The sequence below is a fragment of the Musca vetustissima genome, unplaced genomic scaffold, assembly GCF_032173495.1.
Source record: "Musca vetustissima isolate MV318-11 ecotype Yass unplaced genomic scaffold, APGP_CSIRO_Mvet_v1 utg31943, whole genome shotgun sequence".
In the NCBI taxonomy this organism is placed as follows: Eukaryota; Metazoa; Arthropoda; class Insecta; order Diptera; family Muscidae; genus Musca; species Musca vetustissima.
In genome coordinates this window covers 28620-46115 of record NW_026873316.1, presented here as the reverse complement: position 1 = coordinate 46115, position 17496 = coordinate 28620, and the positions used below count along the sequence as shown (strand labels likewise).

Genomic DNA, 17496 nt, shown 5'->3' with positions numbered 1-17496 from the left:
TTACTGCAAAATTTACGTAAAATCGGAAGAAAAGATATAGGGGAGCTATATCTAAATCTGGGTTTTCACGAAACTTGACACACGCCATTTTAGACGTAATTCTATGCTATGCCAAATTTCGTACAAATTAAAAGATATGTAGAAACTTTGGTGCACCATTTACATTAAATCGGACGAAAATATATATGGGAGCTATATATAAATCTGAACCGATTTTCACGAAAGTTTACATCTGTCATTCTAGACTCAATTCGGTATGCTATGCCTTTTGCCTGTTACAAACATATGCACAGGACATAATACCCTGTATCACAGTGTGCTGAAGAGTATAAAAACAATGCCGCTCAAAAATGCGAAGCCTTGTTCAAAGCTGCCCCTCTGGGAAGGCAGTTTTGAACGTAATGACTTAGTCCAGTAAAACAGTAACAAAACATCCTAATGGAACTTAAAGTATGTCATATGTTTATTCAGTGTAAAGGTTGCATTTGCACCTATTAGTTCAAATTTATAAAACAAGGAAAAAGTATTCAAAGGTGCCCCTCTCCCCTATATATTTTTTTTAATATTCATTACTTTATTTCGGAATTATTGACATCTCAACAAATTTCAACGAATAATTATAACCTCTAAACCAATACCAGACAACTCCTTTAGCAAAAATTGTAGTAGGACCCTTTAAATATTTGCCATTCAAATTACTATAAAAAGAGAGAAACAAAATTAATTAACTTGGCACAACAACAATCAATTAAGAATTTCCAGCTTTACTTACCTTTCATGGCAGGCTTTATACCACCAAGCACCTGTATATAATTGGGCACAATTGTTGTTAGGGTCTATATCGTGGTCTCGATCCATGGTGGTGAACTTATAGCCCAACTGAAATGTTAGTGCATCACCAGCTGTACCACTGTATCTTCCCAAATTTTGAAGTTTATATTTTTCCTTTTCACTGGCCACTACAAAATTATCATATTTAGCATAGCGACGATCATTTTCGAAATCCTCCAGGACCACCAACAATTCATAGGGTCGACTATTGGTGAGTTTATGCAGACGTTCTAGGCCAATGAAAAATTCTCCACTTTGATTGCCAAATCCATGTTTATAATCCCATAGCCGGTAAAAGTTCTCCGAACCATCTATGCGACGTTGTATAATAATTTCACCGTTAGCACGACAATTCTGTTCAAACTAGACGCGAAAGAAAATATTAACAAGTGAAAAAGCGTTAAATTCGGCCGGGCCGAACTTTGGATACCCTCCACCATAGATATACTGACAAGTACTAGAAATGAAAATATAGAAATTTTTAATGGATAATTATACCCTCAGCCTTATGGCTAATGAGGGTGCATACCCTTTAATACGGTGAAAATGTGCCTCATCGAAATATTGGTTCTAGATCCCATGTTTCTTTGGATCAAATCCGTTTCAAAAAAATTAATATTTCATCCAAACTTTGCGCATCTTATTATTTTTTCCAAACTTAGTTCAACTTCGAAGATGGGAAATATCGGTTCACTCCTTCTGTAACCTCCACACAAGGGCTAGGTCTAAATGCGGCTGTAGTTCATTATCGAACCTTTTGTTCTAATTTTTTATCTCGTTATCCTCCACAGCTGAAATGATTACAACAGAGTCTTAGAACCAAACTCAAAACGCGAAACAAATCAGATAACTATTTTAATATTAAAACCAGTAAGGAAAGTAGTAAAGTCGGACGGGGCCGACTATATGATACCCTTCACCACTATGGGTATATTAAACAGGACTATTATCATAAAATTGTCACAGGTTAGGTTATACTAATTTCAGTACGTTTTGTTCCTATCAGCCATATATTGGTTCCTTGGTGCGTCAATTACTTAAAATCAATCTATAATATAAAGGAGCTATATCTAAATATCAACCGATTTTCACTAAACTTGGCACACATCATTCTGGATTAAATTCAAAGCGCTATACAACATAAGGACTTGGTACATTATTTAGATTAAAGCGGACGAAAATATATATATATATATATATATATATCTAGATCTGAATCGATTTTCATGAAACTCAGCACACATCATTCCAGCATCAATTCAGTACGTTATGCCAAATTTCGTGCAAATCGAAAGATATATAGGGACTTTGGTGCACCATTTACATGAAATCGGCCGAAACTATATATGGGAGCTATATCTTAATCTGGACCGATTTTCACGAAACTTGGCAGACATCACTCTAGGCTCAATTCAGTACGTTATGTCAAATTTCGTGCAAATCGAAAGATATATAGGGACTTTGGTGCACAATTTACATGAAATCGGACGAAACTATATATGGGAGCTATATCTAAATCTGAACCGATTTTTACGAAATTTGGCAGACATCACTCTAGGCTCAATTCAGTACGTTATGCCAAATTTTATGCAAATCGAAAGATATATAGGGACTTTAGAGCACAATTTACATGAAATCGGACGAAACTATATATGGGAGCTATATCTAAATCTGGACCGATTTTCTCGAAACTTGGCATACATCATTCTAGGCTCAATTCAGTACGTTATACCAAATTTCATGCAAATCGAAAGATATATAGGGACTTTGGTACACCATTTACATTAAATCGGGCGAAAATATATATGGGAGCTATATCTAAATCTAAACCGATTTTTCCCAATTTCAATAGGGTTCGCTTGGGCCAAATAAATGAGCTGTGCCAAATTTCATTCAATTCGGATCATAAATGCGACCTGTACTTTGCTCACAAAAATACATGGACAGACAGACGGACGGACGGACGGACATGCATAAATCGACTTAAAAAGTGATTCTATGCATATTCTCAAAAGGAACCATGGGTCTATCTCGTTTCCTTTTGCCTGTTACAAACATATGCACAAAGACATAATACCCTGTACCACAGTGTGGTGAAGGGTATAAAAAGCGGGTTATATGGGGACTACCCCAAAAAGGGGGCGAATATTAATAATTTTTGGTAGAGAGATTTGTTACCCTATACGACTACAAAATACCAAATTGCAGCAAATTCAGTTGAAAAACGCGCTCAAGAACCCTTAAAATACCGAAAATTAGGGGTGCCCTTATATGAAGGCTATCCGAAAAAATGGACTTATCTTCATAATTTTCTGTGGAGAAATTTGCTAACCAATAAGAACTCAAATTAATAAATTACAGCCAATTAGGTGAAAAAATCGGGTCAAACGCCCCCAAAAACTGAAAATTGGGAGGTACCCTTAATGGGGGCTACCAGAAACAGTAGACCTATATTTATAATTTTTAGAGGGGAAATTTGGTACCCAATAAGAACCCCATGTACCAAATTTTAGCGAATTCGGTTGAAAACCGCGCTCAAGAACCCCAAAATACCGAAAATATGGGGGTACTCTTATATGCAGACAAAAGACGACTCTATGCTAAATTTTGGCGACCTATCTCAATTTGTTTAGACGCTAGAGTGATTACAACAGATAGACGGACATGGTTATATCGTCATAGAATTTTAAGCTGATCAAGAATATATATACTTTATAGGGTCGGAAATGACTATTTCGATGAGTTAAAAATGGAAAAACAAAATCAATATACCCTCCATACTATGGTGGAGAGTATAAAAACTCAAGTGCCATGATCAGTTTATTTCAAAAACATATATCTTGAACACAATATATATGAAGACTTTGAGTATGTTGTGTAGCTCTAAGAATTACAGGCGGTAGGGCCTTGGTTAGAAAAAAGAATCGACCGAAAATAAATATGGGAGTTATTCTAAATCTGAACCGATTTGGATTATTTCCAATAGAGTTCATTCTAATAAATGTGCTGATCATAAATTCAATCCGTGTTTTGTTTACAATTTTACATGGACAGACAGAAGGTCGGACATATATAAATAGTCATAGAAAATAATTCTAAGCATATTCTCAAAAGAAACTATGGGTCTATCTCGTGTCTTTTTGGATGTTCAAAACATATTATGCACAAAGAGAGGTAAATATTAAGAAAAATAATATAAATAATGGTAATAAATATTTCAATATTTATCAGTATGCCAGAAATAAATATGTGGCAGCCGTCGCATTGTCGCTTATCTCCCATTTAATACGCAGCTTCTTTTCTGCCGAGGTAAAGACAGAATAAAACATGGAAAAATTACCCACAACGTAACTGATAATAACAAATAATTGACAGTAAATTATATTGAATTCTAGCCACAAAGTAAGAGTAAAAAAAATTACCGTTCCGAGTTCGTTAAAATCTTGTTGCACAGTGTAATATTTTAAATTATTCGTATGATTTCATTTTAATTCCATTACTTACGTCATGTGTTTTGCCTGGTTTCACAATATTCAAAAATACTATTAATATGATATAAATCATATACGGACTTCGTATTGGCTTATACATATTCATCGTTTAACAAAATATTCCCGAATTTTCACTACCATCAACACTCGGTATATGTAACCAACTGAAATGTGATCTTAATAAGACATATTTTTATAGACTTGTGAAATATGCGTGTAACAAAACGACGTTAATCAACACGAAGATAATATCCATACCAGAATAGAGTTGTAATTTCTGGAGCCCCTCCGACAAGTTGTATTCAGATAGATAGAATCCGTTCAAACACAACTTTATTTGATTACTTTTCGAAGTCGACTGCGGAGCATATCTACTGTATGGCGCCCCCATGTTAACTTGGCATACTGTTAATGTACTTGTCTACTGTGGAAGGTACATATTTTATTAAATATGTACCAGAACCATTCGATTTTCCCCTTTATATTTGACTATTTTTGGGTTCTCAATGTATAACCAACCAATCTCCCTACAAAAATAGTAAGGCAAGTAGTAAAGTCGGACTGAACCGATACCCTTCACCACTTTGGATATATTCTACATATGTCTCCTAACAGACGTCGCCATTTTGAAAGAACATTGACATGAAATTGAACGAACTTAAATATGTGATATTTATGCCTTTCTGGAACCTCTGGTTTCGTTATATGGGGCTACTAGAAAAAGTAGACCTATATTTATAATTTTTGGTGGAGAAATTTCAAACCCAATAAGAACCTAATATACTAAATTTCAGCGAATGCAGTTGAATCACGCGCTCAAGACAGACAGACAGACGGATAGGCGGACATGGGTTACAAATGATTATTTCGATGAGTTACAAACAGAAAAACAAAATTTATATACCCTCCATAATATGATGGAGGGTATAAAAATTGGTTTTGCACATAATGCGTCTTGAATTTTCCATTACTCGCACCTTACAGGGAACAGAGGAACTTCTACAGCTTTTCAAGCAGAGAGTAGAACAGATATTCATGTAATTTAATTATGCAACAAGAAATCTTATATACCGAACAATTCTGCATCACAATTTTTGATTTATGCCGGTCTTGTAGCAAATAAGCGATTTATGGGAAATAAGTCGCTGGATGACGTTGGGACGTGTCTGATTTAACGATTCATCAACGCCCAGACGAAACGGCTGAAGCTAAAATCTTGAAATTTTGGGTGAGGGTCACTCTTGGTCCAAATGTGACAGATAAGGCTGGGTTTTTGGAAATTCGTACTAGAACGGTACGAAAAGTACTAAATGTGATACCAATTGTATTTGGCGAACCGGTAAAGCTAGAACTCTGAAATTTTGAGTGGTGGTCGCTGATGGGGTATATATATGGTGTAGCAAAGGGTTTTCGGAAATTCGAACTATAACTATCCGAAATAAACTAAAATGTACATAATTTGGTACAAATCCGTAGCATGTAAATGGATAGAGCTAAAATCTTGAAATGTGGAATGCGAATTAGGGTTGAGATGTAGAGTCTATTTAAGGAGATGGTTTTGAAAGCGTGTACTCATGTGTACGAAAAGTAATATATGGTACTATAGTTGGTACAAATGTATTCTATACTAATAAAAGAGTAAAGTAATTGACTGACTTACTGATTTAACAATTCATCAACGAACAGACGAAACGGCTGAAGCTAGAATCTTGAAATTTTAGGCGAGTATCACTCTTGGTCCAAAGGTGAAAGATAAGGCTGGTTTTTGGGAAATTCGTACTAGAACCGTACGAAAAGTACTATCATTTGTATTTGGCGAACCGGTAGAGCTAGAACTCTGAAATTTGGATTGAGGGTCACTGATGGAGTGTAGAATAGATGTAGCAAAGGACTTTTTTAGAAATTCGAACTATAAGTATCCGAAAAGTACTGAAATGTTCTAAATTTGGTACAATTTCGTAGCATGTGAATGGATTGAGCTAAAAACTTGAAAATTGGACTGCAAATTAAGGTTGATAATTAGGGTCGATATGAGGAGAGTTTGGAAAGCGTGTACTCATGTGTACGAAAAGTACTATATGATACTATATTTGGTACAAATTTGATTTTGGAATCCTGAAAATTGAAAGTAACATTACCGTCGGAGCGTAGGATTGGGATATGTACGCAGTTTTGGAAATTTTTACTTATGTGTACGAAAAGTACTAAATCGTTCTATAATTGGTACAATTTGGATTTGGGTGAACCTATATAGGTGGAACAATGAAGTTTGGACATTTACTATTGTGTACTTAACTTTGTACAATTTATATTGTGGGTGAACCGATAGTGTTGGAATCCTGAAGCTTGGGTTTAGAATCACTGTCGGGTGTAGGATTGGGGTATTTAGGAAGTTTTGGAAATTCGTACTACTGTGTACTAAATTTGGTACAATTTAAATTGTGGGTGAACCAATAGAGTTGGAATCCTGAAATTTGAATCTAGAAACATTGTGGGGGTGTAGGATCGGGGCATGCATAAAGTTTTGCTAACGAATTTGCGGGCATATGCTAGTATAACATACATTTTTAATTAATTATGACTACTAATATGAGAGTTAAGAAAATCTCATGAATATATCGTAAACTGTTCAATCTATATTTTGTGCTATGGGCCAGAGACCTTATTTTCTGGCCAAAAATAGAGCAGAGCGTTTATGAAATAAATATCACACATATGGGTTTTGTGGACGCTGATTAAAAGCAAAAAAATTGATAGGGTAGACCGAAAATAACAGTATTAAGGGCTTTAAAATATGGCACATCATAATAAAATTTTAAATATCGACGATTTAGGTGAAAAAATTCCCAACATACAGAATAAGGGGGTCCTTTTATATGGAGCTCACCCCGACGCTTAAACCAATATTGATAATTTTTGTTACGAAGATTTCACACCCAATGAGAATTGAAAATACTAAATTACAGGCAATTTGGATGAAAAATGCAAAAAAATAAAAAAAAACAAAATTGGGGATAACCAAAACCAAACATTGATCATTTTTGGTAAGAATATGCGCTGCACAATGCGAGCCCAAAATACCAAATTAAAGCCAATTTGATTGAAGATTAATATTTTGACACATCTCAAGTTTATATCACATTTTTATACCCTTAACCACACTGCGGTACCGGGTATTATGTCCTTGTGTATATGTTTGTAACAGGCAAAAAGAATAGAGATAGACCCATGATTCCTTTTGAGAATATGCATAGAATCACTTTCTGTGTCGATTTATGCATGTCCGTCCGTCCGTCTGTCTGTCATGTTAAATTGTAAACAAAGTACAGGTCGCATTTATGATCCGAATTGGATGAAATTTGGCATATGTCACTTTTTTGGCTCCATATATATTTTCGTCCGATTTAAGAACCCTATTGTAATTTGGCACGGCGAACTGGATCAAGCCTAGTATGATGTGTGCTAAGTTTCGTGAAAATCGGTTCAGATTTAGATATTGCTCCCATATATATTTTCGTCCGATTTAAGGTAAATGGTGCACCAAAGTACCTAAATGCCATAGCGTACTGAATTGAGTCATTCTAGACTCATGTTTCGCTATGGGCTATGTTTCGTGAAGATCCGTTCAGATTTGGATATAGCTTCCACATATATTTTCAACCGATTTTAAGTTGAAATTGGTGTATGTTGAAATTGGTGCAGATCCAAACATAGCTTCCATATGTATTTCGAACGGATGTCTGATTGAGATTAAATTTTCAACAGTGCGGTGTACCGAATAGCGTGTATCAATTTCCATATAAATCATTTTCCATAAATTTGTCCCATGGTACGCAGACGACTCTAAATCTGCCCAAATAAAATTAAATTTATCATAGTTTGCAGAAAGTCATGAGTATGATCCTTCGATATACCCAACTTTACTGGTTCAAATATAACTTTTATTCAGAAAAATATGAAATTATGATGTTGACCTCATGTCATTTGTCAAACGGGACCCACAATGATAAAAAAAAATATCGGTGTAAAGCTCAAAGTCCCCAGATTTAATATATATAACGTTTTTTTTCCTTTCTACCTTAACTGGACTTTTTGCCAAAAATATATTGGGTTCCTGGCCCATAGCGATTTGGTCTGAACTATGTTTCTATGCAGTTTCCCTACGAATACACATACAGAAAAATGGTATTTGATAAAATCACATTTATTCTTAAACATTTGTTGTAAACATTTTGTAATCCATAATTCATTTTGGTCGTATTGACATCTCAACAAATTTCAACGAATAATAATGGCCTCTAAAAGACTGCCAGACAACTCCTTTCGCATAGACTGTAGTTGCACCCTTTAAATAACTGCCATTTAAATTACTTAAAAAAGAGAAATACATTTACTTAACACACTTTTACTTAATAATTTCACACTTCACTTACCTGGCGTGACAGCTTCTATACCACCAAGCGCCTGTGTATAATTGGGCACAATTGTTATTATTATCTGTATCATTATCCTGATCTTTGGTGGTGAATTTTTGACCCAGTTGCCAGGTTAGTGAATCACCAGCTGTGCCATTGTATTGACCTAAACTTTGTAGTTTATATTTTTCCTTTTCACTGGCCACTACAAAATTATCATATTTGGCATAGCGACGATCATTATCGAAATCCTCAAGGACCACCAACAGTTCATAGGGTCTACTATTGGTGAGTTTATGCAATCGTTCTAGTCCAATGAAAAATTCTCCACTTTTGTTACCGAATCCACGTTTGTAATCCTCCCATGGCCTATAAAAATCCTCGGAACCATCCATGCGCCGCTGTATGATAATTTCACCATGAATATTTTCCTGTAGCTGATCTAATTTCGAATTAACTTCCGACAATTGTGATTTAATTGTTTGTAATTGTGCCTCTAATTCGTGCAAATGTTTATAGACATCTTTATTGGTCTTGGCAAATTTATAAACATCACTGTACCATTGAATCCACGCGTCCAGATCTTCTGAGTCACAGACATCTGTAGGAATCTGAAATAGATTTAGAGTAATAAGTTCGTGTGGTGAAATCGGTCAGTTTGACCCAAAATCAAATTAATAATTGAGGGAAAAACATATTTGCTTCATTACTCAATATTACGAAACAGTTTTCTGGCTAGATGTGATTTGATTATTAAAGTCAGTAGCTATATCATGATAGGCCAAACAAATATCTTCCATGATTAGAGATGGGCTGTGGGTAAGTATCCGGTAAAAATTAAAATTTCATTGAAAAATATTATTCTTTTTTTAGAATTCAATATGCGTTCTATTTAAATTTTAAAAAATGTTTTCTTTAAATTCTTCTACCTACGATTTGTGTTTTACTTCCATTGAAAATATTGAAAAATATTAATGTGACATAAATCAGCGATGGCCCCATTTTGTGTTTGTGAAATTTTGCTGCGTTTTCAGTACCATCAGCATTCGTTCTAACTTGCGAACTGAAATAAACAATTGATATGACATTTTTTTCATTAATCGCCGACAACAATTTGTGAAAATAGTGATAAGAGGTCAAATGGGAAGTACCGTGCCTGATATGTCGATCACACTACTCGAATAAAATACATATGGTGTTTAGTAAGGCATAGAGTCTTCAAGAGAATTAAAACCAGTAACATTTGACATGAAATGAAAATCAATGATTTGTACCAAACTGTATCCAATTCGGAATATAAATGTGTCCTGTACGTAAATTTTTTTCATCAACGGACAAAATTCATAAATTGACTCAGAGAGTGATTTTTTGCAGATTCTCAAAGATAACTGTGGGTATATTTCCATTTCTTTTGCATGTTACAAACGTTTACACAATGGCATAATACCCACAGTGTGGTGAAGGATATAAGAAATGAGCCGAATCACTGAGAGGCAAAATACGAAAGTATTCCTATTAAGATGCATAGTTTATTCTAAGGTTACACAGAAAAAAAATAATTCATAAAATATATGAATAGTGTTCAGAAAGTGTTGCTAAGTCGAGATTTATGCATGCAGTTCATAAAGATTTAAAATAATTTAGGATTTATATCGAAATAATATGGAAAATACATATGCGAATTTTGTAACACAAATGGAATGCAAAACTTGTCACTCTCGAGAGAGTGGAATGTCGATACCAAAATAAACAATCAATGGTGGTTGTGGTGGTGTGTTTTTTTTTCTTTTCTTGGGAGAAATACATTTGTTTTAGTCAAAAAGAGAGGGTGCGAAAGGGAGAGTAAAATTTAGCTCAAGCAGTGGTTAAGTAGAACGAAGTAGGAAAATAGTTGTGATATTAATGAAATATTTGTATATTTTTGCAAAAAGAAAGATAGTGGATTTCTTTTGATTATAAGAACTCTTTGAAACCTCAGCATACTGTGCCCCGAGCACAAAAAAGGAGACAAGACGATATGTGTCAACTATAGAGGAATTAGTCTTCTTCCCATCGCATATAAAGTGTTATCCAGCGTGCTGTGTGAACGACTGAAGCCGATGGTCAATGATATTATTTGATCTTATCACTTCGGCTTTAGACCTGGCAAATTGCATATAGGCCATATTTTTACACTGCGCCAAATCCTGGAAAAGACTCACGAAAAATACATTGACATATTCCACATATTCGTTGACTATAAAGCCGTATTCGACAGCCCTATCCGTTCAGAGGTGTTTAATGCCATGTCTGCTTTCGGTATTCCTGTAAAATTAATACGACTATGCAGGATAACTTTAACTGGCGCAAGGTCAGCAGTTAAAGTCGGAAAGACCATCTCGAATCCCTTCAGTACCGAACGAGGGTTCAGACAAGGTAAGGGCCTCTTGTGTGATATTATTACCATCCTGCTGGAAATATATTTTCACAGCATATGACTATGTTACTGTGTACATTAAATTTCTTATTCAATTTTTTTGTAAGGAGATATGTTGCCAAATAATAATCCAAAATTAAAATTACAGCCATATTTTTTTACGATTTGTTCTAAATTCCCAACTGAAGAAATTTCACTCATATTAATCCGTTGTGGCAGAAAGATTTGACGCCCAATTAGAACCCAAATTACAACCAATTCGATCAAAAAAAAAAACTTGTCAAAAACCCTAAGACTAAGGAAACTTAGTGGTACCGTTGTATGAAGACTACCGCAAAAACTGCACCAATATTGCACATCTGCCAAATTTCGTGTAAATCAAATAAACGTAGGCTCTTCGGTGAATTATTTACATAAAATTTGACGAAAATATATATGAGAGCTATATCTAAATCTGATTCATTTTTAGCAAAACTTCGCATACGCCTATCTGGACATACACTGCGCAAGATTTTCTCTCGATCAGAAAAAAATTTTGAGAGTTTAGTGCACAATTTAAACAAAATCGGACGAAAATATATATGTGGTTATATTTAAATCTGAACCGATTTCCACAAAAAAAATTCACGAACATCAAACTGGACTTGTACTGACTTAAGTCCAGTTTGATGTTCGTGAAGTTTTGTGGTACAAAATTTTGTATTAATCGGAGAAATAATATTGGGAGTTTGGTGTACCCTTTACCAAAAATCAAACAAAACTGTATATGGGAGCTGTATCTACATCTGAACCAATTTCCACAAAACTTCGTATGCATTTCAGAAACCAGTGGGCGGAGCAGTATAGTCGGACGGGGCCGACCATATGATACCCTACACAACTATCACGAAACTATAACTTTCTGCGGTTCAGATTCCCTTTACCGTGGGTTGTGTTGTGATTTTTGGCTTATAATTGCTACCTATAGACCAACTCGAAAAAAAAAATAAAAAAATAAATGTTAGGTCCATTTTATCCCAAAATTATTATCTGATCATCATCGAAAATTAATTATAGGCGTCCTCCTTAACCATACCTGGATCCTCATGGAAAATTTCAAATCGATCAGCGCTATATTTACGTCCTCTAGTGTGGTAATGGGTTTCTAAATAATATCTGAATACGTAAGCATCTGTAAATATTTAAGTGTAACTCCCACATCCGAGTACATACGATAATAAAATTGGTATCAATTTAAAGGTCAACCACTCCTCTTGGGCATCAATTTCTCCGGTCTATGTCCTTTGCTGATCCCCTTCTCCATGTAAACATTCGCGATGTTTGGATCATAATTGCGGCCTCTGGAGCGCCCAGAAAATCAGACAAAAATAAAGTTTTCGGTCCATTACATCCCTAAATATTAACCGATCTTTACCAAAAACAATAGGGATCTTCATTGGGCAGAACCCATCCAACATGGAAAATTTATTGAATTTATTGGTCTATAACTGTGGCCTGTATCGTGTTTACAAATTATAATGGACAGACGGACGGATGGACTGGCACACATGTCTAGATCGACTCAGCAAGTCGAGATATGACGATCGGTATACTTAAAAGTGGGTCTAGGACCGATATTTCGCGGCGTTACAAACTCTTGGGGCTACACAAGGCTATAATACCATAACAACATAGTTGTGTAGGGTAAAAAAATCGGACGAAACCATATATGGGAGCAATATCTAAATTTGAACCGATTTTCTTCAATTTCGATACGGTTCGTCCTAAGTCCAAATAAGTTAGAGGTGCCAAATTTCATCTAAATCGGATCAAAAATGCGATAAATGTGTAAGAGGTGCAGGTCTTCTTCTTCCTGTGAAAAAGCTCCAGGTATTCTTGTTCCTATAGGAAAAGCTCTCCTGTAGGAGAGCTGGAGATACTCTTCCTCCTATAGCTGAGCTTCAGGTATTATTCATCCTGTGGTAGAGCTGCAGGTGCTCTTATTCCTATAGGGGAGCTGGAGGTACTCTTCCTTCTATTATTCTTCTTGTGGAAGAGCTGCTTCTTATTATAGAGAGCTGCAGGATTCTTCTTCCTGTGGAACAGCTGCGGGTATTCTTCTTTCTGTGGATGAGCTGCAGGTATTCTTCTTCCTTTGAAAGAGCTGCAGATATTCTTCCTGTGGAAGAGCTGAATATAGTCTTCTTCCTGTGAAAGAGCTGAAGGCATTTTTCTACCAAGTGGAAGTGGAAGTCCTGGAGCTATTCTTTTTCCTATAGGAGAGCTGCATGTAATTTTCTTCTTATAGAAAAGCTGGAGGTATTTTTCTTATTATAGGAATGCTGGGGGTATTCTTCTTTCTATAGGAGAGCTGGAGGCATTCTACTTCTTGTGGAACAGCTGCGGGTATTCTTCTTTCTTTAAAAGAGCTGAAGATATTCTGTTTCCTTTGAAAGAGGTGGAGGTATTCTTCTCCCTGTAGGAGAGCTGGAGGTCTTCTTCTTCCTAGAGGAGAACTGTACGTATTCTTCTTCCTTGGAAAGAGCTGCAGATATATGCTACCTTTGAAAGAGCTGGAGGTATTATTCTTCCAGTAGGAGAGCTGGAGGTATTCTTCCTCCTATAGCAGAGCAGTCGATATTCTTCGTCCTGAGGAAGAGATGCCGGCATTCTTATTCCTGTGGAAGAGTTGAAAGTCTTCTTTCTGTGGAAGAGATGAAAGTCTTCTTCCTATTGAAGAGCGGCTGGTATACTTCTTCCTTTGAAAAAGTTGCAGATATTCCGCTTCCTATGGGAAAGCTGGAACTATTTTTCTTCATATAAGAGAGCTGTAGGTATTCTTCTTCCTGCGAAAGAGCTGCAGGGACTCTTGTTCCTGCGGAAACGCTGCAGGTATTATTCTTTCTTTAAAAAAAACTGGAGGTTTTCTTCTTCTTTTAGAAGAGCTGGAGGTATTCTTCCTCCTATATGAGAGCTGGAGCAATTTTTCTCCCAGTGGAAGAGCTGCAGGAATTCTTCCCATGGAAGATCTGCAGGTATCCTACCTCCTATTGGAGAGCTGGAAGTCTGCTTCGTCCTGTGGATGAACTGCAGGTATACTTCTTCTTTTGAAAGTGCTAATAAATAAATAAGCTTATTAAATAAGCTTATTAGCTAAAGATTTCAACGTTTTCGACAGTTATTTATTTTAATTTTAGATGTCTACGGATTAAAGCTACTGATGTACAATGAGAGCTTCATATCGAAAACGACATTGCCGAATGTGCCCCGATGCAGAACGTGAACCAGTCTCCCCGTAACTACGTTAGTATAAAAGTAAAAAATCCTATAATCATGAAGAAGCCACTATTATTTCCAAAAAATGTAAATGTTTCATTAAACTCAGAACTATTTTCCTACACTGCTTTACTATATCACTATTTGCGCTAATGTTTCTCTCCCTTTCTTTTTGGACAAAAGGTATTTTTCCGAAGATTAAAACCAACACCACCATTTGTTGTTTGGCTGGGTTTGGTGTTGGTATAGTCCTCCCCCACCCCTAATTTGGTGGTTGTTAGTTTTGAACCATAAATCGAATAGAATAAGGTCTCCAATGAATATTTCGCGGAGTTACAAACGAAATGAGAAATTTAATAAACACTCCACATTGTGTTGAACAAAAATTGTACAACATTTTAATAAATTACCTTTCTCTTATTTGTATTTGTCATCCTGGCGGTAATCGCTTCTCATGTAGATACTGTCAAATATATTACTCTAATAAAGTCATCCTAAAAGTATGCTTTAATTTATAGCGTGGCTAATATACCTTGGTCTCCATTTCAAGTGAATGCCAGAAACAAAAGTCCCCCACTTGCCTTTAGCAAAGCTTTGAACATTTTCTTCCCATTACAAAAAAAAAAAAAAAGAAAACTGAAACTTTACGAAAAGAAAAACGAATTTTTCAAAATTTATCTTTAATCTCTGGCATTTGTGATAAGAAAGAATGCACATGAAAAATTAGGCAACGAAATGGTTCTTTATTTGATCATAATTCATTGATAAGAAATGGAAAAAAGCCAAAATAAAATGGAAAAAAACTCGAAACAAGAGTGTTTCTTATTTTGTATTCCATGTTTTTTTTTTTTTGTTCTGCTTTTCTATTTCCTGTTACGGTATCCTTCACAAATCAATAAAGTGGATTTTGTTAGTTACACACTCTCCTACCCGACCCCCATTTCCATTTACATGAAAAATGAGAAAATTATGCCGAAATACCAGAAGAAAAATTATCAACGATTTTCAAGTGTTGTTTTCCTCGATTTGATATTGATTTCGTCCTGCCAGCCGACTGTCTGCCGGTAACGATTTTAACGATTTATATAGCTGTCATTTCACTTTTGCTTTCGATCGAAATTCGACATTGTGTGTGTGTGTGGTCGTATGCCTCGACAAGCGGATGTTAGATGACAGTAAAATGCTTTGCTAGTGCCACCACCATCAACACCCATCGCCAGCATTGCGAATAGCAGCAATGATAACAACAACAACATCAATGATGAATTGAAATGTTTAAATCAATTGCAGATTAAATCGTGAATTTTGCTTTGGGGGTATTTTTATGTTTTTTGTTTGTTTAAAATTATGAAAATTATTTGCTTTCAAAAGTCATTATTAAATATTATAAAATTGTATGTTAATTTACAAAATTATGCAGGACAACAGAAAAGCGAATAGAACCAATAAAATTAGTCGGGCCGAATTTGTTATACCCTACAATTTGGGCAATATTTCTCCATTGGAAATTGAGCATTCCCTCAAAAGGTAAATAAGATTGCAAACAACTTCATCGAGTGGTTTTATCCAGGGCTGAGGTAAGCTCAGATAGCGTGTTAAGGATATGGAAGGAGCATTTTGCAAAGCTTCTGGTGTCAAATAGTGGCATACGAGAGGCAAAGGTGAACTGAAATGACACCCTGTACACCAGAAGATAAAGCGGAGGGTATCAACGTGCAAGACGTCCAGTAGACTCGGACCAACTGTGAAACTTGAATACTACAGCTTTGAGGTATTCAGAGATTTTGAAATTCGTAGAAGAATATTGCTGGCTAACAGATACTACTATGTACTAAATAAGCAGTTCAGAAACAAGGCCACTTCTTGTCAGACCAAACTCACACTCTACAATACGCTGATACTACCCATGCTGTGATATGGATCTGAAGTATGGGTACTTGCGGAAGCAGATGAGGCAGCTCTTGGAGTGTTTGAAAGAAAAATTATCACACAGATTTGCGGTCCGATCTGTGTCGACGGTGAACCACGAGCTTTACTATCTATACACGAACATCGACATAGTCAGTCGTATCGAGCTGCAGCGATTACGGTGGCTACGCCATGTTATGCGGATAGATAAGGATGCCCCAGCTCAAAGGCGAGCGAGTCTACTGAAGGGGAAGGTCACGAATTTAATGGAAAGATTAAGTGGAGGACGATATATCAAAGGGTGGCCTTTCGAATTGGAAAAACTGCGCAAAAGATCGACGCCTAGAAATCTTTTGTATACCCTCCACCATAGTATGGACCCTATAAAGTATATATATTCTTGATCAGCGTAAAATTCGAAGACGATCTAATCATGTCCGTCTGTTGTAATCACTCTAGCGTCTAAACGAGTTGCGATAGATCGCCAAAATTTTGCACAGAGTTGTCTTTTGTCTGCAGGCGAAGATGGGATATATCGGTCCACGTTTAAGCATAGCTCCCATATAAGGGTACTCCCCAATTTGCCGTATTTTCGGGTTCTTGAGCGCGTTTGTCAACCGAATTCGCTGAAATTTGGTTCATTGGGTTGCTATTCGGTACCTAATTTCTCCACAAAAAATTATACATATAGGTCCACTTTTTCTGGTAGCCCCCATATAACGGTACTCTCTAATGTTCAGTATTTTGGGGGTTTTTATCGTAGTTTTCAACCGAATTTGCTGTAATTTAGTACTTTGAGTTCTTATTGGGTAGCAAATCTCTCCGCTAAACATTATAAATATATGTCAATTTTTTCTGGTAGCCCCCATATAAGGGTACTCCCAAATGCCTGTATTTTGCGGTTCTTGAGAACGTTTTTCAACCGAATTCGCTGAAATTTCGTATTTTGTAGTCGTATATGGTAACAAATTTCCTTACCAAAAATTATTAATATTCACCCCCTTTTTGGGGTAGTCCCCATATAACCCCATGTTTATACCCTTCACCACATTGTGGTACAGGGTGTTATGTCTTTGTGCATATGTTTGTAACAGGCAAAAGGAAACGAGATAGACACATGGTTCCTTTTGAGAATATGCATAGAATCACTTTTTAAGACGATCTATGTATGTCCATCCGT

General features: G+C 35.9%; 2 protein-coding genes across 2 annotated transcripts; both read right to left on the bottom strand.

The window, feature by feature from the left end:
• Nucleotides 1-574: 574 nt before the first annotated feature.
• LOC133323970 (fibrinogen C domain-containing protein 1-like) lies at nucleotides 575-4428 on the bottom strand. The gene is made up of 3 exons (XM_061532874.1): nucleotides 4336-4428; nucleotides 773-1194; nucleotides 575-698 (listed from the first exon to the last, which is right to left on the bottom strand). The coding sequence occupies exons 1-3, from the start codon at nucleotides 4426-4428 to the stop codon at nucleotides 575-577; spliced, it is 639 nt and encodes a 212-aa protein (XP_061388858.1).
• A 4140-nt stretch (nucleotides 4429-8568) lies between these two features.
• On the bottom strand, nucleotides 8569-9739 carry LOC133323960 (fibrinogen C domain-containing protein 1-like). The gene is made up of 3 exons (XM_061532864.1): nucleotides 9671-9739; nucleotides 8756-9348; nucleotides 8569-8692 (listed from the first exon to the last, which is right to left on the bottom strand). The coding sequence occupies exons 1-3, from the start codon at nucleotides 9737-9739 to the stop codon at nucleotides 8569-8571; spliced, it is 786 nt and encodes a 261-aa protein (XP_061388848.1).
• Nucleotides 9740-17496: the final 7757 nt, after the last annotated feature.